The sequence below is a fragment of the Tursiops truncatus genome, chromosome 6, assembly GCF_011762595.2.
Source record: "Tursiops truncatus isolate mTurTru1 chromosome 6, mTurTru1.mat.Y, whole genome shotgun sequence".
In the NCBI taxonomy this organism is placed as follows: domain Eukaryota; kingdom Metazoa; phylum Chordata; class Mammalia; order Artiodactyla; family Delphinidae; genus Tursiops; species Tursiops truncatus.
In genome coordinates this window covers 3,005,600-3,032,887 of record NC_047039.1, presented here as the reverse complement: position 1 = coordinate 3,032,887, position 27,288 = coordinate 3,005,600, and the positions used below count along the sequence as shown (strand labels likewise).

The 27,288-nt window shown below is 39.4% G+C and overlaps 1 protein-coding gene across 24 annotated transcripts in view; it reads left to right on the top strand.

Annotated features, from left to right (window-relative positions):
* The window catches only part of NEK1 (NIMA related kinase 1), a 229,989-nt gene that overhangs the window by 23,219 nt on the left and 179,482 nt on the right, over nucleotides 1-27,288 (top strand). For 23 of the 24 annotated variants that reach the window (XR_012332332.1, XM_033857519.2, XM_073805720.1 and 20 more), the window contains 3 exons: nucleotides 12,817-12,965; nucleotides 13,646-13,742; nucleotides 19,454-19,551. Coding sequence is in view for 23 of the 24 variants with exons in the window: in XM_033857519.2 (XP_033713410.1) it covers nucleotides 12,849-12,965; nucleotides 13,646-13,742; nucleotides 19,454-19,551 (312 nt within the window). In the remaining variant the exon portion in view is untranslated. Of the gene's footprint in view, nucleotides 1-12,816; nucleotides 12,966-13,645; nucleotides 13,743-19,453; nucleotides 19,552-27,288 lie in introns of those variants that run through there. The other variant, XM_033857522.2, reaches the window with a different exon arrangement.

The following is a 27,288-nucleotide window of genomic DNA, read 5'->3' as shown; positions in this document are numbered from 1 at the left end:
GAGTACATTTTGTTGTTACCTTTTATTTCCTTTGGTTTAAAAATCTTCTAGAGTTGTTATTCAGCTGAGAAGTCTCCTGACCAGGAAGTAAGTACCCCAGTTACATATGCTTTAAGACGCTGAAATTACCTATCTTGCCGTGTTTTCCCCTTCACTTCGTCTGGCGTCCGATACTAGCCAAGTGTAGACTCTGCAGAATAGGAGGGGTTGTTGGTTGCTCTGAAACTCACCTACCATGCCTTTCATTGTCCAGAAAGCTGTCTGCACTGGACGTTATTTGGTGGCAGTGAGAGCCGTCTTTCTTCATTTCCGGGGCAGCAGATCTCCTCCACCTTCCTGAGGTGCTAGAACACACTGTAGTCCTGTGGTGGGCAGCGGACTGCAGTGCTAGGACCCTCGGAGCCTCCATCTTGTTAGTGCGGTCCCGCGAAAGGAATTGGCAACTCCATTTTGGGGGAGGGCCAAATGGACTAACTGTGGTTTTTTTCTTGGCAAAAGTCACAGAGTAATGATGGTTGTGAAGTAGTCTCATTGTACGCTTACTATTTAATGTAATTTTTTTTTTTTTTTTTTTGTGGTACGCGGACCTCTCACTGCTGCGGCCTCTCCCATTGCGGAGCGCAGGCTCAGCGGCCATGGCTCACGGGCCCAGCCGCTCCGTGGCATGTGGGATCCCCCCAGACCGGGGCACGAACCCATGTCCCCTGCATCAGCAGGCGGACTCTCAACCACTGCGCCGCCAGGGAAGCCCTATTTAATGTAATTTGATTTATGAAATTTAGTTTTCTAAGGTGAGTTTATATTTTTTCTAAGCAGCATAGTAATGTGATATCATGTCCTGGAGAAATCATTAAATTCTGGCTGGTGCTCAGAGAGCTATTATATTATGCCGGTTGACCAAACTTGGACTTGAAAATATATTTGGAGTGACTTTTCTTCTTTAACTCACTAGCGATGCTGTAGTGCTGTCATAATAGTTAATTTCTTGTTTCTCTTACAGCTGCTAAAAAACATGTCATTTCTTACAGAAAGTTTGAAGTAGAAAAGTTTCCTGAGGTAGAAGAAGGCTCTTTCCCACAAATTTCTATTAAGCATGATTATTCCATTGATTTACCACAGGCAAAGTTGTGGCCTTTGAGTCTTAGAAGCCCAGGGTACGAATTTTGTCATTTAAGGAGACTGGATCAATATATTAGAGGCAAAATAAAATTAAATTTAGTATTAATAGGTGAAATGAGAACATGAATTTGTTCACTTACAATGAGAGATATGGTAAACTGTCATAGAAATGGTAATATAGTCTTCATGACAAGCTCATTTTCTCCTAGAAGGGAATCATACATAGAAAGCCTGCTTGCTATGGAGGAATGGAAATAGAAAAGAGCAAGTTATGTGAATCACTATTTTTCAAATTATTTATTTATACTTTATTTTTTATCGAAGTATAGTTGACTTACAATATTATATTAGTTTCAGGTGTGCAATATAAAGATTCAATTTTTTTATACATTACAAAGTGGTCACCATAAGTCTAGTTACAATCTGTCACCATATAAAGTTATTACAGTGCTATTGACTGTATTCCCTATGTTGTACATTACATCTTCATGACTTATTTGTTTTGTAACTGGAAGTTTGTACCTCTTAGTCTCCCTAACCTATTTCACTCATCCCCCACCCCCACCCCTCTAGCAACCACCAGTTTGTTCCCTGTATCTATGAATCTGTTTCTCTTTCGTTACATTTCTTCATTTGTTTTCTTTTATATATTTCATGTATAGGTGAAATCATACAGTATTTGTCCTTCTCTATCTGACTTTCTTCACTTAACGTAATGTCCATGTTACTGCAAATAGCAGATTTCATTCTCTCTCTTTTTTTTTTTTTTTGGCTATGCCACGCGGCTTGCAAAATCTTCCCCAACCAGAGATTGAACCCGGGCCCCGGCAGTGAAAGCGCTAAGCCCTAACCACTGGACCACCAAGGAATCACCTCATTCTTTTTCATGACTGAGTAATGGTCCATTGTATATATATATATATATATATATATATATACCAAGTCTTCTTTATCCATTCATCTGTTGATGGACAATTCGGGTGCTTCCATGTCTTGGCTGTTTTAAATAATGCTGCATTGGGGTGCACATATCTTTTTGAATTAGTGTTTTTGGTTTCTTCAGACAATGCCCGGAAGTGGCATTGCTGAATTATGTGGTAGTTCTATTTTTAATTATTTGAGGAACCTTCATACTGTTTTCCAGAGTATCTGCAGCAACTTACATTTCCACTGAGAGTGCACAAAGATTCCCTTTTCACTACATCCTCTCCAACACCTTTTTTTGGTTGTCTTTTTGATAATAGCCATTCTGACAGGAGTGACGTGATATCTCACTGTGGTTTTGATTTGCATTTCCCTGATGATTAGTGAAGTTGGGTATCTTTTCACGTGTGTGTTGGCCATCTGTAGGTCTTCTTTGGAAAAATGTCTATTAAGAGTCAACCCACTTTTTAATGGTTTTTTGTTTTTTGGATGTTGAGTTGTATGAGTTCTCTGTATATTTTGGATATTAACTCCTTATAAAGTATAATGTTTGCAAATATCTTCTCCCATTCAGTAGACTGCCTTATTGTTTTGTGGATAGTTTCCTTTGCTGTGCAAGTTTTTTAGTTTGATGTAGTTCCAAATGTTTATTTTTGCTTCCATTTTCCTTGCCTGAGGAGAGGTATCTAAAAAAATAGTGCTAAGATTTCAAAGAGTATATTGCATATGTTTTCTTCTAGGAGTTTTATGGTTTGAGGTCTTACATTTAAGTCTTTAATTCATTTTGAGTTTATTTTTGTATATGGTATGAGAAAGTAGTCCAGTTTGATTCTTTTGCATGTGGCTGTCGAGTTTTCCCAACAACCTTTATTGAAGAGGCTGACTTTTCCCTGTTGTATATTTTTGCCTCCTTTGTCTTAGATTAATTTGCCCATATTAGTGTGGATGTATTTCTGGGCTCTCTATTCTCTTCAGTTGATCTGTGTGTCCGTTTTTGTGCCAGTACCGTACGTACTGTTTTGATTACTGTGGCTTTGTAGTATAGTTTGAAATCGGGGAGTGTGATACCTCCAACGTTGTTCTTCTTTTTCAAGATTGTTTTGGCTATTTTGAACCTTTTATATTTCCATACATATTTTAGAATTATTTGTTCTAGTTCTTTGAAAAATGCCATTGGTATTTTGATAGGGATTGTATTGAATCTATAGATTCCCTTGGGGAGGATGGTCATTTTTACAATATTGAGTCTTCCAATCCATGTGCACAGTATATCTTTCCATTTGTTTGTGTCATCTTCAGTTTCTTTCATCATTGTCATAGTTTTCTAAATACAGGTCTTTTACTGATACCTCCTTAGTCATATTTATTCCTAGGTATTTTATTCTTTTTGCCACAGTTGTAAATGAGATTTTTTCCTTAATTTCTCTGATAGTTCATTGTTAGTGTATAGAAATGCAACAGATTTCCGTATATTAATTTTGTATCCTGCACCTTTACTCAATTCATTTATTAGTTTTAATAGCTTTTTGGTGGTATCTGTAGGATTTTCTATATATCAGTTATTTCTAGTATCATGTCATATGCAAACAGTGATAGTTTTACTTCTTCCTTTCCAACTTGGATTCCTTTTATTTCTTCTTCTTGTATGATTGCTTTGGCTAGCAAAGCTACCAGTTGCTTTGATTTGACTTCCAATACTATGTCGAATAAAAATGGCAATATTTGGCATCCTTGTCTTGTTCCTGATCATAAAGAAAATCCTTTCAGCTTTTCACCGTTGAGTATGCTGTTGGCTGTAGGTTCATATATGACTTTTATTATGTTGAGGTATGTTCCCTCTGTACCCATTTTGCTGAGAGTTTTTATAGATGGTTGTTGAATCCTGTCAAAAGCTTTTTCTTCATCTACTGCGATGATCCTATGGTTTTTATTCTTCAGGTTTTTTTCATATGGTGTATCACATTGGTTGATAGGCAGATATCTCACCAGCCTTGCATCCCTGAGTTAAATCCCACCTGATCATGGTATATGATTCTTTTAATGTATTGTTGAATTTGGTTTGCTTATATTTTGTTGAGGATTTTTGCATCTGTGTTCATCAGTGATATTGACTCTTAAAGTGATATTTTCCTTTTTTTGTGGTATCTTTGTCTGGTTTTGGTATCAGGTGATGTTGGCTTTGTAGAATGAGTTCATAAGTGTTCCTTCCTCTTCAGTTTTCTTTGACTAGCTTGAGGATAGGTGTTAACTCTTCCTTAAGTGTTTTGTAGAATTCACCTTTGAAGCTGCCTGGTTGTGGACTTCTGTTTGTTGGGAGTTTTTTGATTAGTGATTCAATTTAATTATTGGTGAGCAGTCTTTTCATACTTTTTTTCCTTCCTGTTTCAGTCTTGGGAGGTTGTATGTTTCTAGAAATTTATCCATTTCTTTTAGGTTGTCTATTTTATTGGTATAAAATTATGTATAGTAATCACTTATGATCTTTTGTATTTCTGTGGTATCATTGTAACTTCTCTTTCATTTCAGATTTTATATATTCTTCTCTCTATTCATAAGTCTGGCTAGAGGTTTAGCAATTTTCTTTATTTTTTCAAAGATCCAACTCTTAGTTTTATTTATCTTTTCTATTTTTTTTAGTCTCTATTTCATTTATTTCTGCTGTGAACTCTGTTTTTTCCTTTTACTAACTTTGGGTTTTGTTCTTTTCGTAGTTCCTTTTGGTGAAAGGTTAGATGGTTTATTTGAGATTTCTTGTTTCCTGAGATAGTCTTGTATTGCTATAAACTTCCCTCTTAGAACTGCTTTTGCTGTGTCTCATGGATTTTGGATCATTGTGTTTTTGTTTTCATTTGTCTCCAGGTATTTTTTGATTTCATGTTCAATTTCTTTAGTGATGTATTTGTTTAGTAACATACCTGCATTTTTTATTTTTTGCAGTTTTTTTCTTGTAATTGATTTCTAATCTCTGTTGTGATCAGAAAAGATGATTGATATGATTTCCCTCTTCTTAAATTTATTGAGACTTGTTTTGTGGCCTAGCATATGATGTATTTTGGAGAATGTTCCATGTGTGCTTGAAGAATGTGTGTTCTGCTTTTGGATAGAACGTTCTGTATATATCTCTTAAGTCCATGTGAACTAATGTGTCATTTAAGGCCATTGTTTCCTTATTGATTTTCTGTCTGGGTAATCTGTCCATTGATGTACGTGGGGTGTTAAATTTGCCTACTGTTATTGTGTTTCTTTCAGTTTCTTCCTTTATGTTTGTTAATATTTGCTTTAGGTATTTAGGTGCTCCTGTGTTGGGTGCATATATATTGACAATTGTTATATCTTCTTGTTAGATTGATCCCTTTATCGTTGTCTATTGTTATTCTTTGTCTCTTGTTACAGTCTTTGTTTTAGAGTCTGTTGTCTGCTATAAGTATTGCTACCCCAGCTTTCTTTCCGTTTCCCTTTGCATAGAATACCTTTTTTCACCCTTTCACTTTCAGTCTGTGTGTGTCTTAGGTCTGAAGTGAGTCTCTTGTAAGGCAGCATACATGCTGTGTCTTTTGATTGGAGCATTTAGTCCGTTTACATTTACAGTAATTATTGATAGGTGTGTACTTATTGCTCTTTTGTTAATTGTTTTCTCATTCTTTTTTAAGTTTTTTTTTTTCATTTGCTCTCTTCCCTTGTGATTTGATGGCTATCTCTTTTTTTTTTTTTTTTTTTTGGCTGCGCAATGTGCCTTGTGCAATCTTACTTCCCTGACCAGGGATCAAACCTGGGCCCATGGCAGTGAAGGTGCCGAGTCCTGACCACTGGACTGCCAGGGAATTCCCTTGATGGCTATCTTTAGTGTTATGTTTGGATGCCTTTCTCTTTTTTGTATATCTATCTATTATAAGCTTGGTTTGTGGTTACCATGAAGTTCATATATAACAACCCCCTTCCCTCCCTAACCCTCTCTCCCCACTGTCTCTCTCTCTCCCTTTCCCTCTCCCTCTCTGTCTCCCTCCCTCCTTCCCTTTTGTCTCTCTCTCTCCGTCTCTCTTTCTCTCTCTCTCTCTCTCTATATATATATACACACACACACACACACACATATGTGTGTGTGTGTATGTACTATGATTATTTTAAGTTGATGAGCTCTTAAATCCTAATGCATTCTAACAATTTTGTGTTTTTTCTCCCTACCCCGCAAATTGAATGTTTTGTCTTCATTTTTTTTGCATCTTTTTGTTTATGTATCCCTTAACTACTTATTGTGGATATAGATGATTTTACTTTTCTTTTTTAACCTTCCTGCTAGTTTTATAAGTGGTTTATCTACTACATTTACAGTATGTTTGCCTTTACCAATAAGATTTTTCCTTTTGTAATTTTCATATTTCTAGTTATGGTCTTTTCTTTTCCACTTAGAGAAGTCTTTGTACATTTCTTGTAAAACCAGTTTAGTGGTGCTGAACTCTTTTCACTTTTCTGTAAAACTTTTTATCTCTCCTTCAGATCTGAATGATAGCCTTGCCAGGTAGAGTATTTTGGGTTATAGGCTTCTCCCTTTCATCATTTTCAATGTATTATGCTACTCCCTTCTGGCCTGCAAAGATCAGCTGATGATCTTTTGGAAGTTCTGTTGTACATAACTAGTTGCCTTTCTTTTTTTTTTTTTTTTAAGATTTTTTTAATATGGACCATTTTTTAAAGTCTTTATTGAATTTGTTACAACATTGCTTCTGTTGTATGTTTTGGTTTATTTGGCTGCAAGGCATGTGGGATCTTAACTCCCTGACCAGAGATCGAACCTGCACCCTCTGCATTGGAAGGCGAAGTCTTAACCACTGGACAACCAGGGAAGTCCCATAACTAGTTGCTTTTCTTTTGCTGCTTTTTTTTAAAAAAATTATTTATTTTTGGCTGTGTTGGGTCTTCGTTGCTGTGCACAGGTTTTTTCTAGTTGCGGCGAGTGGGGGCCACTCTTCTTTGCAGTGCGTGGACCTCTATTTGCGATGGTTTCTCCTGTCATGGAGCATTGGGCTCCAGGGGCACGAGCTTCAGTAGTTGTGGCTCATGGGCTCTAGAGCACAGGCTCAGTAGTTGTGGCACACGGGCCCAGTCACTCTGCAGCATGTGGGATCCTCCTGGACCAGGGCTCGAACCCATGTCCCCTGCATTGGTGGGCAGACTGTTAACCACTGCTCCACCAGGGAAGCTTTCTTTTGCTGTTTTTAAGGTTCTGTCTTAATCTTTAATTTTTGCCATTTTCATTTTAATGTTTCTTGCTGTGGACCTCTTTGGTTTTATCTTGTTGGGGACTCTCTGTACTTCTTGGACCCTGGATATGTTTTCTTTCCCAGGTTAGGGAAATGTTCAGCTGTTATTTCTTCAAATAAGTTCTCTTCCCCTTTCTCTGTCTCTTCTCCTCCTGGGACCCCTTATCATGCTAATGTTACACATTGGATGTTGTCTTAGCGGTTTCTTAAACTATCTTCATTTTTAAAAATTAGTTTTTCTTTTTTCTCTTCAGCTGGGTGATTTCAACTACTCTGTCTTCCAGTTTGTTGCTCTGTTCCTCTGTATCATCTAATCTACTGTTTATTCCTTTTAGTGTATTTTTTATTTCAGTGATTGTATTCTTCATATTTGTTGGGTTTTTTCCTTATGTTTTTTAACTCCTTGTCACACTTCTAAGAGTGTTCATCCATTTTTCTCCTGAATTTATTGAGCATCTGTATGATCATGACCTTGAACTCTTTATTGGGTAGATTGCTTATCTCCATTTTGCTTAGTCCTTCTGGGGTTTTGTCTTGTTTCTTCCTATGGTATGTATTCCTCTGTCTCCTCATTTTACTGAATTAATTATCTATCTTTATTTCTATGAATTAGGTAGGTCGGTTGTGTTTCCCAATCTTGGACAAGTGGCTTTGTGTAGGAGTTGTCCTGTGGGGCCCAGTGGCACACTCCTCTTTGGTCACAAGAGCTATGTGCTCTAGGAGTGTCCCTTATGTGGGCCCTTCTTTTTTGGTGGGGCTGCCCTGTGGCCCAGTTGATTGTCAGGTCCTGCCTCCTGTGGTGGCTGCCACTGGTGGGTGGGGCTGGGTACTAGCGTAGCTGACTACAGGTCCCCAGGGGGTGGCCTCCAGGGCTGTTGCCATCTGGTTAGTGGTTGGGTAAGCTCCTGTTGCTAATAGGCTAGAGGGAGGACTCCAAGCTGGCTTTTGTACCATCAGTGTCTTTGTGGAAGAACAGACTTCCAAAAATGGCTGCTGCGAGCGCCTGTGTCCCCAGGGGAGTCCCAGTGGCCCTCCTGCTTCTCCAGGGTGCTCTGCAAGATTAGCAGGTGGGTTTGATACAAGCTTCTTTCAAATTATTGCTTCTCAGAGCTGTGTCTCAGAATGGCTGAGATTTTGTGTGCGCCCTCTAAGAGTAGAGTCTTTTTTTTCTACAGCACTCTGCCTCTCTTGTATGCAAGCTCTGCTGGCCTTCAAAGCCAGGTATTCTGGGGGCTCATCAACCTGGTGCAGGAGCCCTGGGCTGGGGAGCCTCATATGGGGCTTGAACCCCTTGCTTCTCGGGGAGAACTTCTGCATTTGTGATTATTCTCCTATTTGTGGGTCACCTACCCGTGGCTGTGCGTCTTGTCTATACCGGGTCTCCACCACTCCTACCCATCCCATTGTGGTTCCTTCTTTGTATCTTCAGTTGCAGAAAATCTTTTCTGCTGTTCTTCCGGTTGTTCTTATAGGTAGCTGCTCTTTAAATAGTTGTACTTTTGGTGTGTTTGTGGGAGGAGGTGAGCTCAGGGTCTTCTTACTCTGCCATCTTGGCCACACCCCCTTAAATTAAATATTTATTATTTTTAGATTAACAAAGTGAATTCATGTATCTTCACAGTATGTGTGATCTTGCCAATAAGCAGTGCTAGAGGTTGTTTTGGGGACACTTTTTCTCTCCTTTCCTCTCCCTCCATCTGTCCTCCTCCCCTTCCCTTCACTTTTTTAAGCTTTCACTACCTAACCTATTGTACTCTTGCTTCTGTCTCCACCACTCTCCTGAAGTTACTCTTGCTGAAGTTAACAACCTTAATCAAGTATCTTACGGTATTTGGTACAGTAAGTTTCTAAGTGTGATACTGATGGCAGAAATATAAGGAAAACATTAATAAATTTGTTCACATCAAAATAAACTTTTGTATTTCAATAAAATTGAAGACAAATGGCATATAAGCAAAAAAAATTCATACCTGAGAAGGGCTAACATCGTCATTAAAGAAGCTTTTACAAACTAATGAAAAGAAGATGAACTTGAAGATGGTGGAGTAGAGGGATGTGGAATTCACCTCCTCCCATAAGTACATCAGAAATACATCTATGGGACTTCCCTGGTGGTGCAGAGGTTAAGAATCTGCCTGCCAATGCAGGGGCCACGGGTTTGAGCCCTGGTCCGGGAAGATCCCACATGCTGCGGAGCAACTAAGCCCATGCACCACAACTACTGAGCCTGTGTTCTAGAGCCTGTGAGCCACAACTACTGAGTCCGCTCGCCTAGAGCCCGTGCTCTGCAACAGGAGAAGCCACCGCAATGAGAGCCCATGCACCACAATGAAAAGTAGCCCTCGCTCGCCGCAACTAGAGAAAGCCTGCGCGCAGCAACAAAGACCCAACACAGCCAAAAATAAATAATACATTTTAAAAAATACATCTGTATGTGAAACTATTCTCATGGAATACCTACTGAAAGCTGGCAGAAAATCTCATACAACCAAAGCTGCAGTAAAGATCCCCAAGTAATTAAATAGGACAAAGGGAAAAGGGAGACAAGGAATTGGGATGGGACCTGCCCCCTGGAAGGGAGCTGTGAAAGAGGAAATGTTCCCTCGCTCTGGGAACCTCCTTTACCGGCTGGGAGGTTCGGTGGGACAGATAGGGAGCTTCAGAGGCTTGAGAGGACAGTGTGGAAGCCGGCCTGCTGTCCTACAGGGTAGAGAGAGTGCAGCACAGACCGTCTTGGCCATGCCGCTGCACTTTCCAGCCTGTGATGCGCCTGCTGGTGTGTGCAGCAACTGGGTGCTGCAACTCAGGCTTCAGCAGACAGACCCGGGAAGGGACTCAGGTTGGGTGCATGGAGACAGCCCGAGGGGCCTGGAGTGTGGCACAGGACACAACTGGGGGTGCGCACAGCAGGAGCGTGGGCCCGCCGTCAGAGCCTGTTGTCAGTGCATAAAGGGAGGGGTGTGGGCCGCCTTAGCAGCCCATTATCAGCATGCTCACAGCGGGCATGGCTCTGGCTGCCGTGGACTTTGTGCAGTTTGTGGGCGTGCACACAGAGGTGGGGCTGAAATCAGAGCCAGTCACCGGTCCTCCCACAGCGGGTCCCAGGCTGTGGCTGTGGCGGGCTCTCGTGGTGGTGCGTGGGTTTTGGGGCAACTCATGCATGCCTGAGGGACGTCCACGGCGGCCCTGAGGTGGCCCCTGAAGGCAGCACTAGCACTAGTTCACTAACAGTGAAGTCTGTGCGTGTGCACACGGGTGGCATCACAGAGTTGCATGTCCTGGTGGATAGCTCCTGGGGAGGAGCACACACTGGCTCCTGTCTCCCAGTGCTCCAGGCCCTCACTCCTCGTATTGCAGCTTGTAACTGGATCTGGGGGCTTCACCTGTGACAGCTGAGGAGCAGACCCTGTCCCCGACAGGGCTGTGACAACTACAGGGCAGAGAAGAGGCCCCACGCAGTATCCACTGCAGGCTCTGGTCACCACAACACCAGACACACCCCTTAGCAAGGGGACAAGGGCCAGCACACCCTGAGGAAAGACGTGGCAAGCATCCACACTAAAAACAGCCTTCACACCAAAAATATCAGACTCACACAGTCTACACAGGGACACTCCCACATAAAAACAGCCCTGTGAGACCACGATAGATAACTGTTTCTCTTAAATTCTTAGAGTCAGAGAAATTTAACTAAAATGAAAAAGCAGAGGAACTACTCCCAAGTAAAAGAACAAGAGAAATCCCCTGCAGGAACAATGAAACAGACCTCTCCAGTCTACCAGACCCTGATGCAGCAGAGGAGGTAATAAAAATGCTGAAGGAGTTAAGAAAGATTATTGATAGAAATGCAGATCACTGTAACAAGCAACTAGAAACTATAAAGAGGATGCAACGTTTATAGCAGCACTGTTTATAATAGCCAAGACATGGAAGTAACCTAAATGTCCATCGACAGAGGAATGGATAAAGAAGATGTGGTACATATATACAATAGAATATTACTCAGCCATAAAAAGAATGAAATATGCCATTTGCAGCAACATGGATGGACCTAGAGATTATCATACTAAGTAAAGTAAGACAGAGACAAATATCATAAGATATCACTTATGTGAAATCTAAAAAATGATACAAACGAACTTAGTGACAAAACAGAAATAGACTCACAGACATAGAAAACAAAATTGTGGTTACCAAAGGGGAAACGGGTGGCAGGGACAAATTAAGAGTTTGGGATTAGTAGATACAAGCTACTGGAAACAAAATAGATAAACAACAAGAACCTACTGTATAGCACAGGGAACTATATTCCTAATCTTGTAACCACCTACAATGGAAGAGAATCTGAAAATATGTATACATGTATCTGGAATACTTTGTTGTGCACCTGAAATTTACACAGTATTGTAATCAACTATACTTCAATTAAAAAACAATAAAGAAGACTATCCCAGTAGAAAATGGACAAAGAACCTGAATGAATAGTTCAAAAGAGAAGAAATGCAACAGTTCAGAAACGTGGAAGAATTTTTCAGATTCATTGGTAAGCAAAGGAGCTTACAAAAAAAAGTGAGACACTGCTTCCCCCCATCCAACATAACGAATAACAGTAAGAACAGATTGTGACACAGTGCTCACTGTGTGTAGGTCACTGTTCTCTAGACATTAATGAAATTGACTAATCCTCCCAGCAGCTCTATAAGCAGGTCCTGTTGTTGGCCACATTGTACAGATGAACAAACTGTGCCACTTAAAGATAAGTAACTTGTCCAAGGTCAAATAGCAAATAAGTGCTAAAGCCAGGATTTAAACCCAGGCTCTCTGACTCTAAGGTTTTAGTGCTCTTTGACTACTACCCTTTATTGCCTCTGAAATATTTTAATAAATAATAACCACTGTTAAAAGAGTACGTAGGAACGGGCATTTTTATTCACTGCTGGTCAGAATGCAAGCAAGCTAGTAGGCGTTTCTGTAAGACAAGCAGTGTGTTTGAAAGCTTTAACATGTGCATATTCTTTGAACTCACAGTGTATACTACGGAAATCTTTATAATGAGTACATAAAAATGTATGTACAGAAATTTAATCTGAAGTTCTTTTATAATAGCAAACACTGTAAACAGCCTAAATGTCTAATAAGAGAGGATGAGGTAAATAACTTTGGGAAGTAGTCTTGCTAAGCTTGTGTTCTTATTGCAGGTAGTAAAGTAATGCTGCTAATTAATTAGTTCATGTAGGAAAAGGTTTGCTTCATCCTCCCTTAAGTATGTACAGTATTTGACTTTCCAAAGTATTCTTATAAGATTGAAATGTCACTGGTTTTCTCTTTTTAGCTATCTCTAGGTTGCATGACTAAAATTGAGTTAAAGTTTATTTAACCTTCAGTAAAGATTTTATATATCTTTTTTTTAAGTAAGCAAATCACTGAGGAATAGAATTTGAAGTAAATATTATAATTGTTATAGATGACGTGCTTTATTTCTATTAACTGTTACTCTTTTTTTTTTAATATCTAGTCTATCTGTTAAGATGCCTTAGAAAAAGAACCATGGAGAAGTATGTTAGAGTACAGAAGATTGGAGAAGGTTCATTCGGAAAAGCCATTCTTGTTAAATCTATAGAAGATGGCAGACAGTATGTTATCAAAGAAATTAACATCTCAAGCGTAAGTATATTTTTTGTTTGGTCATCCAATTAGAAGTCTGGTTACAGGAGAGAATAAAAAAATATATGGCAATGCATGACCTAAAGTGAAAGACTGCCGTAATTGCAGAGAGAACCACTAATTTCAAAAGAGTCTGTAAATCCTTTCAGATTTTTTTCTGTGATGTGTGCTCATGTTTATGTGTTTAAAAAAGATACCTCACCTACTGTTCTGCGACTTAATCTGGTTTGAACATCTTAAAATGTTTTTGTTGTATTTGTGCCTTCAACTTATTCTTTTTAACTTCTAGCTATATTTTAGTATTTGGGCTGTGCTTCATTGGTAGCATTATTATTTTTTAAAAAATATTTATTTATTTATTTGGTTGTGCTGGGTCTTAGTTGCGGCAGGCGGGCTCCTTAGTTGCAGCTTGCGGGCTCCTTAGTTGTGGCTTACTGGCTCCTTGTGGCTTGCGGGCTCCTTAGTTGTGGCTTGCAGACTCCTTAGTTGCGGCAGGCATGTGGCATCTAGCTCCCTGACCAGGGTTTGAACCCAGGCCCCCTGCATTGGGAGAGCGGAGTCTTATCCACTGCACCACAAGGGAAGTCCCGGTAGCGTTATTTTTAACCACTCTCTTTTTGATGGACTATTATGTTGTTTATTTACTTAATTTACTGTTTTCTTTCTTCCTTCTATTTAAGATGTCCAGTAAAGAAAGGGAAGAATCAAGGAGAGAAGTTGCAGTGCTGGCAAACATGAAGCATCCAAACATTGTCCAGTATAGAGAATCATTTGAAGGTCAGATAGATTTTGCAAGAGCGCTCAAAAGAACTCCTAAGCCTTATGACAACTGTTGTATACTTCCCTTTTAAGGATCTTTTTGTGAATTATTCTCAGGAAGAAAAGTATATCATTTCTGCTTCAATACACATGCATTTTAGACATAGGAGGAACAGTCATTTATACCTTTTTAAACTAAACTTCTTTTAAGTGCTACCACCACTGCCACTGAGAAAATGTTCCGATTTTAGAAAGTATCCTGCTTGAGAGTGTTCTCAGGTTCTTAAAGTATTATAAAGTATTGCTGTTTTGGAAATATCTACCATCATATTTGGTAATGCCGGAACTAAGATAAGACAAAGCTTCTCTAAAGGCAGGAAAAGGTGGTTTATTGAAGTCATTCCTATTATCATAAATCTCTGTCAGTTGCAAAATAGAAAGATAATCTAGATTGAAAGTAAAAGATAGTTTAAATGACCATTTCAGGGTCGCATTACATACCAGCTTCAGCAGCTGAATTAAAGTGTCCTTGTTCCCAAATAAACTTGGTATCTAGTAAAGTAGAACATACTTTTAAAAGTATATGGATCATTAACACCTTATGCCATAAAGTACTCAGTTTATTTATTTTATGATGGCAGTGAAATGAGGCTTTATAGCTCATGTGAAAGAGTACAATGTTAACCATCTCTTCTTTCTCAGGACCTTGAATTTCCTTTACTTATCTTTCCCTTAGCATCTGTCTTTTAGTTTCTTCTTTCATCAAGATTTTACTATTTCAAGGTAAAAGGTTTGAATGTATGTCAACACATGTTCTATCAGACGTTTTGTATTTATGTTGAATGCTTCACCTAGAAACATCTGCATGATTCAAAAGGAATAGCACGTTCTTTAAATAAGGTTATATTGTTACTGGCGTTTAGTTTTAAAGGAGTAAATGCTCATGGTAAACGTATTCAGGAGTGCAGACATGCATGAACCCCAAGCTCTCTGTTCCTCCCACTCATTCTCATTCCCTAGGGGTAAGCAGTGTGAATAATTCCACATTGATTCCTTCCTGTATTTTCTGTGACCGTGTGGAACAAGCATATGTGTGTAGCCTTTGACGTTTAAAAACAAGTGGGATCGTAAATATGTATGTCTGCATCTAGTTCTTTTCACTTTGTCTCTCGTGGGTATCTTTCCATGTCACTGTGTATTGATGCACCCCATTCTTTACAACTTTCTTGTAACATCTGCAGTGTTTTCCATCGGATGCACTTTATGGCTGTATCACACTTTGTTTAGCCTCTTTTCTGTTATGGATACTTAGGTTGTATTTAGTGTTTCACTGTTACAGGTAGTGTTGCACTGGACGTCCTTGTACAGGTGTCTGTGTACTGTGGCAGTCTTTTAGGAGTGGAGTCCTTAGACTAAAGGGCATGAGAGTTCCTTTTTCTCACAAGCTCTCCAGCCCTGGCCTATAAGTTCATTCTCAGATTTATAAGATGTAGTTTCGTCTGGTGATTCTATACATTTGGTGTAGAATTTGGTCCCTGTTTCTGCCTCACCTGAGCCATCTTCTCATTTTAATCATGTAGCTCTTTGGACCTCTTAGTTTCTCATAGAGCTTTTGGGAGCTCTGAAACACAAATATTTAATTTTTCTCTAAAATGATTAAAAATAACTTACATATGTGAACATTTTAAATCTCTCAATTTTTAAAAATAAGCAAGTTGGTTAAAAAAGTGAAAATTTTGATGTTATTTTGAACGTCTGCCATGAAAGGTGAGGAAATTAGTGTCTTTACAGTTCCTCCCCACTGATTTTCGTTCATCTTGACAGGGTAAAAATATTTAATAATTATCATTTGTTCTGAAATTATATTTCTTAGAGTTGTTTGGCCTTGATTCTATATTTAGACAGATTCAATTCTTATTGTTAGTTCTTTTATAACTTAGATACCCCTTTCCAGAGATACTTGAATTTATCTCCAACTTTTCTGGATTTCATCAATTTTTTTTCATGACGAGCTTATGGATGCTGTATTCCCTCAATGCAGTTACTGTTTGCATTTCTGAGAGTGTCTAACTGATGCTTTTATACGTGAATAAGTATCTTTGATGACCCCTTGTCCCTTACAATCACATTATATCTTCTGGCATTGCATGTTTCTGTAGAAAAGTTTGAGGTCAGCATAAAGCTTCTCCTCTTGAAGGTAATTTACTTTATCTTTCCTCGATGCTCGAAGGATTCTTTCTTTAGAATTGAAATTCACCAGAATATGGCTTAGTATTAATAATTCTGATTCTGTCTCTCTTGGAACATTTTGTACCCTTTCTGCCTGCAGATTCTGGTTTTTCTTTGTTTCAGGAAAGTTTTCATTTCACTGTTTTTAGAGAATCCATATATATCTTAAGATAAGGAAAAATATTCCAAAATTTGTTTGTCATAAAGTTGTCTTAGCTTACAGATGAATTCTTTCTTATAAAGTCTCTTGTGTTACAGGATGTGTTCTCAAATTTTAAAATACATTAAATAACAAAGTGGTTTTGGGGAAGAAAACTTCACTGAGTTAGTTTTGAGTGCTTATAGAGGTCCTCAGGCGGAATCAGTTTTAAAAAGAGGCATCAAAGAAATTTAATACTGATGTCATAATTGCAGATACTATTGTAAGCCTTCTAAAGTCACTTAAAAGGCAGTATGGTTATGTTGTGGCAATCATGCATATGAACTCTCTAGGATGATTTTTTTAAAGTCCCAATCTTATGTGTATGGGAATTAGGACGTAGAAAAAATTCCACTGACAACATAAACAGATTTTAAAAGTGCTCTCTTTCAGTTAACTTAAAAGGAAATGAAGATCATGTGTATCGAGAAAACATAGGTGAATCAATAAAAGACATTTATACTGATGACACATGTGAAAAATTTGGATAAAATTGTTTTGTAAAACTGGAGAGTGGGGAGAAAACAGTATTTTCAGGTATATGAATGTATAATTAGATTATATTAAATATTATAATTAGACATTTTTGTCTATATTCCTAACATTTTAAAATTTTTAAAAATTTGATCTTATCATTGAGAAAGTGTTGTGTCACTGTATATTGGGGTATCTGTGTTATATACAGTTTTGTTTTCTCTAATGTTATTCATATATTGCTCTCTGTTTTTAGTTGTCTCTAGCTATCACCTTCTAATTGCTTTCATTCTTTTGTTTGTATTTTCCTACAGTCTGTGTTTTTTTGACCTCATAAGTTTGTTTTACTTCTTACTGTTGCAAAAGTAGCTTTTATATCTTTTATGGAAGCTTTTCAGCCTCACTTATGGCGCTTGTGTTGGCATTCACCTTGTTCCCCATTGGTGTTGCCAAAATCTAACTTCTCTATGTAGTTGAAGAAAGCTTTTCTTTGAGGCTAAATTTGGATTGCTTTTTGCTGCAGGTAACAGAAAATCTGGCCAGTATTGGCTTAAGTGAGAAAGATATTTAATGATCTCACCTAACAGGAAGTCTGAAAGATGAGCTGTCCTGTGTATAGGGTGTATATGGCAGCTTAGGCCCTGTCTGATTTCTACTCTGACATCCTTAATAGGCACGTTTTTAAGCCTAATGCTGTCTCCTTGTCCTGAGAAGACGCTTTGCAACTCCAGGCAGCGGCTGCATCCAAAAGATGCCAGAAGAAGGGGCAAGGGCAGCACCAGTAGCTTGCTCTTGTCTGTCCTGTGACCAGACGAACCAGTGCTTTCTCAGAAGCCACTGTTCAGATTTCCTCTTAGATCTTAGTGACCGATATGGGGTCAGTGACCCCCTCTAACTGTAGGGGAGACTGGGAATTAGGGAACCTGGGATTTTTTTCAGCTTCTCAAGTGAGAGGCGATGAAGGGAGAAAAGTGTTAGAATTACAGGGTTAGCCTGCTAGCAGTGCATTCTTCTCTGAGAGGTCGTGGTTCGTGTCCTCTCTTAAACTCTCGGTCGTTTTCTAACATGCCTTGAGGCTTTGTCACTCGCCTTACAGTCTTTTTGCTTCAATTTCAAGCAGTTTCTAGGTGGTCATTATGTTGGGTTTTTTTGGAGGGTGTTTCTTCAGTACTGTGTGAGCCCATTGGTGATAGGGGTGGTGTCTTATATTTCTGTATCCCTGGCATCTTGTGCAAAGTGCCTGGAACATAGTTGGCACTCAGATGCTTGAATGATCGAAGGAATACAAAACAGATTAGTATTTCCCTCATGCAGAAAAGACTTTTCTTTTAACCTTACATTTTAACTAGTACTTATCCCAAAATAAATGATAAATGTTTAAACAGCAAAAAATATAGCAGAGCTCAGATATTTTTCTTCAGGATTGCTTCTCCATTTCCTTTCTCAGGTCCTGTTTAACCTTCTCTGTCTCCCTGTCTGTGTGTCTGTTTCTGTCTCTCACACACAGACACACACACCTTTTTAAAAAAAACCTTGTAATGGTTTTATTTAATTTTTGCTACATGCAGATGGTACAGAATTCAAAGGTTACATAACAGTAAAAAATTTGCCTTCTGTTTCTAGTTTTGAGTCACCTGTTTTTCCCTCCTGGAGGTACCCACTGTTTTACCACTATCTTGAGTTTCCCTCCAGAAATGTTCTAAGCATTAATAAGCATACATAAATCATAGCACACGGCACTTTTTTTTTGTCTTTTTGTTTCTCATGCTATGTAAATGGTGACATTCTATACATATTTTTCATTAAGTAGTAGATTGTACGGTTTTCTGGGGTTTTTTTTTCACACAGTGATTTCTCACATGTATATTTGGATGATCTTTTCGTATCAATTGTAAAGAGTTACACAGATTCTTAATCAGCTCATTCATGTAGCTTCCCAACCCTGGGCACATTGGAAGCAGTGTATACAAGGTGAATGTGAGCACCGCGAGTAACAAGACCACCATCCAAGGTGCCGGGAGCAAGGCCATCAGCACAAGGCAGCAAGAGAAGTGAACTCTGGGAAGGCTGTTCCTTGAGCTGTAATAGGTGATCTTGGCCGCTCTTCCTTACCTGGGAAGAAGTGGTGTGGTCTTAGTCCTATGGAAGAGTGAGGGTGGAGAGAAGGATTAGAAGTGTTCTTCTCATCCTGTCTACCACAGGAAGGGTCATGGAAGTCTTTTATCCTGTGGACTGAGGCATACAGGTGATTAGGGAAGTGCCCCATCTTCATGTTCGTTCACAGATTATGTATCACTACAAAGAGAGCTCCAGGAGAGTAGAGACTGTCTCACTGTTGAGTCCTGACAGTTCATCGCAGCATCTGTTATTGTGTTTGTTTAACAGGCAATTAAGTGGATGAAATAAAGCTGGAAAGTAATGGTCAGCTAAAAACCAAGGTTACCCATCTCTGACAAATGATTGGAAAAATGTGATTTTTATAGTTGACGTTTAAGGAAATATATCTATTAAATGAAATCAACTATATCTGTCTGTATTTTGTCCATATTGCAGAGATGTTTATGTCAGTGTGGATAATGGGATGATATATTCTTGGCAGAAAAGTCATTAATGATGGAGTTGCCTGTTAACCCAAGTTACCGCACAGTCTGTACGTCCAGTAAACCTTGACTTTGCACTTCAAGTCTTCTGGCTGTGGTTCTGTTTTTAGTTTAGTGGAACGTATTTAATTAATTGCTGCTTTTTAGTAAACCTTTAGGTACCTTTAATGTAGCTATGCTTTTGATGTACATTTTAAAAAATGGACTGTAACGTTTATATTTTTTAGAAAATGGCTCTCTCTACATAGTGATGGATTACTGTGAAGGAGGGGATCTGTTTAAACGAATAAATGCCCAGAAAGGCATTTTGTTTCAAGAGGACCAGGTGAGTTAGCACGTGCGAGACTGGCTCTTACTCCGTAAGTGTTGTTGAGAATTCATTCAGCGCTTGTTTGTTTGTACTACTAGTATTAACTGGACGCCTACTCCAGCTCTCGTGACCTCCGTCCTGAGTTCAGGTCCCGTCTCGTTTCCGTCTGTGGCGATGCTGCTGTGTGTGTCGTATATGTTGTGTCCTGTGTGTGTGTGTGTGTGTGTGTGTGTGTGTAACTATATTTTTATGCAGGTAGCTGATTGATTACTCTGTATGCTGTCAGTTGGCTTACTGCCACCTTATCTTAGAATGTGGCTTTGTCGGTAACTCCAGCTCTAGAAGCCTTGTCCTGCAACTGCGTGAAATCCAGTCTTCGTTTTGAGTTCAAGGATCTCTAAAATATGAGCTATTCTACGTACGCAGTCTTGTTTCCTGTTCCCTAGGGTGCACCCTTTTTCATGGATGTACCAGATATTTGTCGCACATTCATTTTGTGGTTGGCACTGGGACACAGGTTTATACCTCTCATTCTTCCTGTGTATTTATTCTGATTATTTATTTTATTTTGGTAGTACCTTCTCCTCCACATCCCTGACTCTCTGTTACTAACATTTTACCATTTTTAAAAAAACTCAGCTCAAGTCCCAGCCTCTTTAGATTTTCCATAGGTACTCTGATTTTCCATGATCTTTTCTTTCTCTGAATTCCTGTTGCGTTTCTCATTATCACCCATCCTTAATTTTAATTGCAGGCTATTACGTAGGAGAATGGAGGGAGCTGTATGCTAGGAGTGTTGCATTTGCTGTCTCTTTTAATTCTTAAATCCCCCTGTGAGTTAGCGTACTGTAGTTTTCTCTATTTAATAGGTAAGAAATCTAAGGTTAAGTAGCTTGCCCAAAGTCACAGTTGGTGTTTGAACCTACCCCTATCTAACAGCAGAGTTTATAAAATGTTCTTTTTACAAACTTAAATTATAAAATTATTCAGAGGTTTGGAGATGGAAAGCCGTCTTCCCCTGCTGTTCTGTCCCTGAGATTACCACTGCTTTTGGTTTGGTGTGCTTTCTTTTTCATATTGAACATACACATGTATACACTGAGACATGTGTATTCAGAAATGGGATAGTATACATACCATGCTCTGTCTTGCTTTTGTCGCTTAAAAATTATCTTGATTACGTTGACATGTCGGTCCATATAGATCAGTCGTATAAGGTTTTGTTTTGTTTTTTCGGGCATGCCGTATGCAGGATTTTCGTTCCCCAGCCTAGGATCAAACCCTTGCCCGCCTGCAGTGGAAGCTCGGAGTCCTAACCACTGGACCGCCAGGGAAGTCCCGAGATCAGTTGCATTAGTTTTAAGAGGTGCATTATATTTCATTCCAGCAAAGCCCTTGCTTTGTTTTTTTTCACTTCATACTCATTTCTGCTCCACTCCCCTCTGTCCTTAGGCAGCCCTTCCAATGTCTTTAATCAATATCTCTGTCTATGTCTGCAAAATAGCCATCATTGTTTTGTATACATGTATTTTTAAATGTGTACCTGTTGTATTATATCTCATTCAGTTTTACTTTTCCCCTAAGGACTTTCTGATCCCTCCGCTTTGCTGTCTGTACATCTGTTGTTTCTAGCTCCGACCTAATAGTCCATGGGATTCCTCCCAGTCTACACTCACCTTCAGTGCATCGTGCACCCTTGTTAATGTACTCTGAATAATGTCACATTAGAGTTGTTTCTCCAAGCAGGTTGTAATTTACTGTAGAGCGGAGGCCCCAGTCTGCTTATGTCAAGGTACTGAGGAAGGCTGCGTCTGTGGTAGTGCCGCCTTGGCACAATTCATCAGCTGATTGATAACGTCATACAGATGGGGACTTTGAGGGTCTTGGCAGCAACTTGGAGATATGGTAAGATGAGAGCTTGAGTTAAAAGTACTGTCGAGTAGGGTAGTATCGTATTCCTCAAGCTTTCCTTACCTCACGTTCCACAATTAAGCCTACTAGGCAGAGCCCAAAACTTGGAGTGAGAAGACTTGGGTTTGAGTGCTTGTCCTACCTATCAGCTTGGTAATTACGTTTACAAGTTACTTAACTGCTTTGTGGCTTTACATCCTCACTCAGTAGTAGGGATATTCCTACCAGGTAGCTGACGGTACTGTTGTGGTGAAGGTCAGATAGTAATGTTTGTTTGTGTACAAGGTGCTATTTTTTTATTACAGTTTTATCTGATATATTCCATTGCTTGTGCTTATTTTTATTCTTTTGTCTCTTTTGGACTTTAAAATGCTTGCTGTTAAATTCCGTAACATTATACTGTAAAGTACATTGATAATCTATTGGTTGAGTTTAGTTTAGTTTTTTTTATTAATTAATTAATTTATTTATTTTTGGTCTTCGTTGCTACGTGTGGGCTTTCTCTAGTTGTGGCGAGCGGGGGCTACTCTTCGTTGTGGTGCGCAGGCTTCTCATTGCTGTGGCTTCTCTTCTTGCGGAGCACAGGCTCTAGGTGCATGGGCTTCAGTAGTTGTGGCACGTGGGCTCAGTAGTTGTGGCTCGCCGGCTCTGGAGCACAGGCTCAGTAGTTGTGGCGCACGGGCTTAGTTGCTCCACGGCATGTGGGGTCTTCCTGGACCAGGGCTCGAACCTATGTCGCCTGCATTGGCAGGTGGATTCTTAACCACTGCGCCACCAGGGAAGCCCTATGGATTTGGTTTTTCTGTTGGATAAATATTCTTAGTACATAACGATATATATGTGTGTGTGTGTACATATATTTTTCTTGTAATCCTAGAAATTATGGAGATTTACTCTAGTTTTTTCATCCATCTGAGATTATTCCATATAAACAATAAAAATTTGGCAAGTCTTTCTTTTAAGTTAATAGCATTTTTTCCTACCCTTCAAAATGACAAGTTTTGTTAGCCTATTTAAAATGGTAATTACTTACACAAAAACAACCTGCTACTCTCTGAGCTTTGAAGCAGGAAAACAGAGGTCAGAGGCCATTTTTGCTGTAGGCTGTAGGTTGAAATCAGTCTGAGATGGTTTTGTTCCATCTCTAGAATGGGAGTGGGCGCAGAGACGCGTGAGACAAGGAAATTCTCCAACTGCTCAAGCCATTCTCTTCAGTGATACTTCCTTGTTTGCATCTTTACTAGAAAAAAACCTCGTCAAGTTAGGAAGCAGGCTAAGTCTGTGACTTTTAATCAGTAGTAAACAATGATATGAAGTAAGTACATTCTGCTGAACAATCCTTGAATGGCCTTTCCCCACGTAGATATTAAAAAGATGTGCCACTGACTATTTTTGGCTTATTTCTAAGTGTTGGGTAAATTTTCTGATAGTCTCGTCTCCTGGTAATTTACAAATGTATGTTCTTTTAAAAGAAAGTCTGGTCTGGTAGGGCTAGCCCTAATATTTAGGTGCAGTCAGAGTGTTAATTAGGCATACAGACTTCCTTGAGTTTGCTCTGAAAATCCAGAGCCTCATAGAATTGAGCAACTATGTAGCTCCTAAGGCCACAGAATTGATTTCTGTCCAGAAGTTTTCATAAGGAATCTTAGATTGGACTTTTTGAAATATGATTTGTTCTTCTATCCCAAGGCCAGTAAACCAAGCCCAGTATATTTTCCACCGAATTTCACCTGCAGTACCTATAAATTTGGGTGATTTTCTTTCTTCTTGAGGGTTTTCAGATTTGCCAAGGTTTTTGGCTACTACTAAATGACCTTGCCACCTGTGATGCTGAGACCTTGTAAGTCAGGCACTAGGCCAGTACCCTGGTGGCACAATGTAGGAATTGGCTCTGTGTGTATTTGTGGGCAGCAGGCTTGTCATAACTGATTGAATGAAATTCATCCTCACATAAGACAGTCCAAGTATGGCTTTGGTTGCACAGTTGATTTGTGTAGTTACATTCTGGTAAAAAGGAGTGTACATTCTTATTGAACCAATGAAAATTACAATATTCCTGAAAAGTAAAACTCAGTAAAACTATTTCTAAATTCTGGATGGGTCAGTGAGAAGCAGATAATCATTTCAAGATGTTATATTTCAGTCTAGAAAAGCATAATTTACTAAATTGAGGGTAGAGATAGATTAAGAAGAGAAAGAAGAGAACTTCGTATGTTCATTAAGTATAGAAGGATGGAACGTTAAAAATATATGTATAATACCAGTTGTATTTCAAACAAATACACATAATTAAATTTCATTTAATTCAGTTCATTCAGTCCTAGTAATTCTTATCATGCTGGGTTTTGGGTGAGTCTGCTTTTATGATGTGTATCAGCTTCTGGACTGAAAAAGCCTTAGGAATATTGACTCAGTCCATTGTTCAACGTTAGCAGTGTCAGCTCAGAAGCCTGTACTCAAGAGTGTGTTTTCTGAGGTGTCAGTAGTTTAGTGTTCCTAGTACAGTCTTTTCCAGGAGCCTTCTGGTCATCAAGAAGCAAAGGCCTGTTTGATAATGAGACTAAAAGGCTGTAGTTAATTTCTTATAGTGACCAGTAATAGAATACAGTTCTCCATAGGGGTATTTGTTACTGGCTTGTTGAATATTTTCCCTAAGGGTAAAAACGGACAGCAAAGTCATTGACAAATCTCTGGGACCTCCATAAAGCATGCATTTTCTGAAATATTTATATTAATAATATATATATATATTTTTTTGCTGTACGCGGGCCTCTCACTGTTGTGGCCTCTCCTGTTGCGGAGCACAGGCTCCGGACGCACAGGCTCAGCGGCCATGGCTCACCGGCCCAGCCACTCCATGGCATGTGGGATCTTCCCAGACCGGGGCACGAACCCGTGTCCCCTGCATCGGCAGGCGGACTCTCAACCACTGCGCCACCAGGGAAGCCCAATAATATTTTATGTATACAAACTTAACCTAGAAAATGCTGAGCATCTTTGTTGATTTGGTAAGTCTTTCCATGCAGCTCTTACAAAAATGTTGAGCTAACTAATACATATGGTGAGAGGTAGCCTAGAATTTTTATTTTATTTTTTCTAAATTTGGGATCTAATCTTGGGAAGGAAAGATTACAGAGTTGTCAGAGATTTGGTCACTTGATTAAGAGACGGTTTTGGGTACCTGAAAAGCAATATTTGGTTACCTATTTAATCAAAGAGATAAAGTATTTTAAAATAAATACAGATGGAGAAGATTCTGGGAAGATAGTAGAGTAGGAAACACTAGGAATCTGTCTCCCCACCTGTACAACAATACAGTGACAGAATCTATCTGATGTAACTATTTTGGGTCTCTGGAATCTCTCGAATCTTTGCAACTTCCAGGGGAAGGCTTGGATAGTAAATTGTGGTTAATTTCAGTCAATTTCACCTCTTAGGTAGCAGGGGCTACTCATCCCCCACATCCCAGCACTGAGACATCCAGCTGTGCACGCATCCCAGAAGCAGCTTGCGTGCACCTTGTGGGAACCAGGGTGGGCAGACAGGTCCCTGTCCTCCACGTATCAGGGATCTGTGCTCTGATTGTTGATGGCTACTTCAGATCTGGGGGGAAAGAGGTGGGCAGCCATTGTTATGGTTCCTCCCCAATTTGTTGCAAGCCTCTCCCCTTCTGGCTGAAGTGACTTCCGGAGGATTTAAAGGGCCAGCAGCTCTTTTCCCCCCTGCTACATTTCTCTCTTTTCACCTTTGGGGAGACAGACATTAAAACTTAAGGCATTCAAAGCAACCATGGATCTGAGGGAAATTAAAAAGTCACCATGGGGCTCCCCTGGTGGCGCAGCAGTTGAGAATCTGCCTGCTAATGCAGGGGACATGGGTTTGAGCCCTGGTCTGGGATGATCCCACATGCTGCGGAGCAACTGGGCCCGTGAGCCACAACTACTGAGCCTGCGCGTCTGGAGCCTGTGCTCCGCAGCAAGAGAGGCCGTGATAGTGAGAGGCCTGCGCACCACGATGAAGAGTGACCCCCGCTTGCCACAACTAGAGAAAGCCCTTACGTAGAAATGAAGACCCAACACAGCAAAAATAAATAAATAAATTCCTACCCCCAACATCTTAAAAAAAAAAAAAGTCACCATGCATATCCAGAGAAACATGCAGACTCAGAAAAGACCTGAGAGGATTTTAAGTTTGTGCCTCACACTGATCTTGGCTCAGAGACAACGTACAACAATCAACAAAAACAAAAAAAACAGCAAATGTTGGGGAAGGAGAAGAATCTGATTTCCAGAGGTACCGCATTTTTAGATTCAAATGACTACTTTCCACCAAAAAAAAAAAAGAAGAAACAGGAAGGTATAGCTCATTCATAGGAAAAAAATAAAATAAACTAACAGGAACTGTCCCTGAAAAAGATCTGATGGCAGATATACTAGACAAAGAGTTGAAAACAACTGTCTTAAAGAGGCTCAAAGCTAAAAGAAGACATGGAGAAAGTAAAACAAAACTATACGAACAAAACAGAAATATCAATAAGGAGATAGAAAATCTAAAAAGAAACCAAAAAAGAAAGTCTGGAGCTGGAAAATACAATAACTAAAATGAAAAATTCATTAGAGAGATTCAAAGGCAGATTTGAACCTTTCCTGAAGAAGAAGACTCAGTGAACTGGAAGCTAGGACAATGGAAATTATTGAGTCTGAGTAACAGAAAGATAAAAGATTGAAGAAAAATGAACAGAGCTTAAGGGACCTGTGGGACATTGTCACACAGACCAACATGTGCATCATAGGAAGGAGAAGAGGGAGAGAGGGACGGACAGCGTATTTGAAGAGTTAATGGCTGAAAACATCCCAAATTTGATGAAAGACATGTATATAAACGTCTAAGAAACTTAATGAACTCCAAGTAGGATGAACTCAAGGAGACCCACACCCAGACACACCATAACCTAACTGTTGAAAGCCAGAGAATCTTGAAATCAGCAAGAGGGATGTGGCTTATCACATACAAGGAATTGTTAGTAAGATTTCCGACAGATTTCTCAGTGGAAACTTTACAGGCCAGGAGAAACTGGGCTGATATATTCAAAGTGCTAAAAGAAAAAATGCTATCAACCAGGAATCCTATATCTGGCAAAATTGTCCTTCAGAAATGAGAGTCATTTCCAGATAAACAAAAGCTGAAGCTATTTGTTACTACTAGAGTTGCACTGAAAGAAGTGCTACATGGAGTCTTGCAGATTGAAAGGAAGGGACACTAGACAGTGGCTTGAAGCCATGTGGAGAAATGGAGAGCTCAGTAAAGGTAAATACACGGGCAGTTATAAAAGCTAGAATTGTTACAGCAGTGGTTTGTGACTCCCCCTTTTCTACATGATTTGAGACTAATAAATTTTTTAAAAAGCAATTACTAGTCTAAAAGCTGGTATCATTGTAACTGGTTTGTAACTCCCCATTTTGTTTTTCTACATGATTTAAGAGACTAATGCACTTTAAAAAAATTATTAGTTTTACATTTTGAAACATACAAACAATGATATTATTGTGCAAAGATGTAATTTGGTGACATCAGCAACTGAAAGAATTAGGACAGAGATGTAAAGGAGCAGTATTTTTTTTCTTTTTTTAATTTATTTAATTTATTTATTTTTGGCTGCATTGGGTCTTCATTGCTGCGCGCGGGCTCTCTCTAGTTGCAGCGAGGGGGGGCTGCTCTTCCTTGCAGTGTGTGGGCTTCTCATTTCAGTGGCTTCTCTTGTTGCGGAGCATGGGCTCTAGGCACGTGGGCTTCAGTAGTTGTAGCACGCGGACTCAGTAGTTGTGGCTTGAGGGCTCTAGA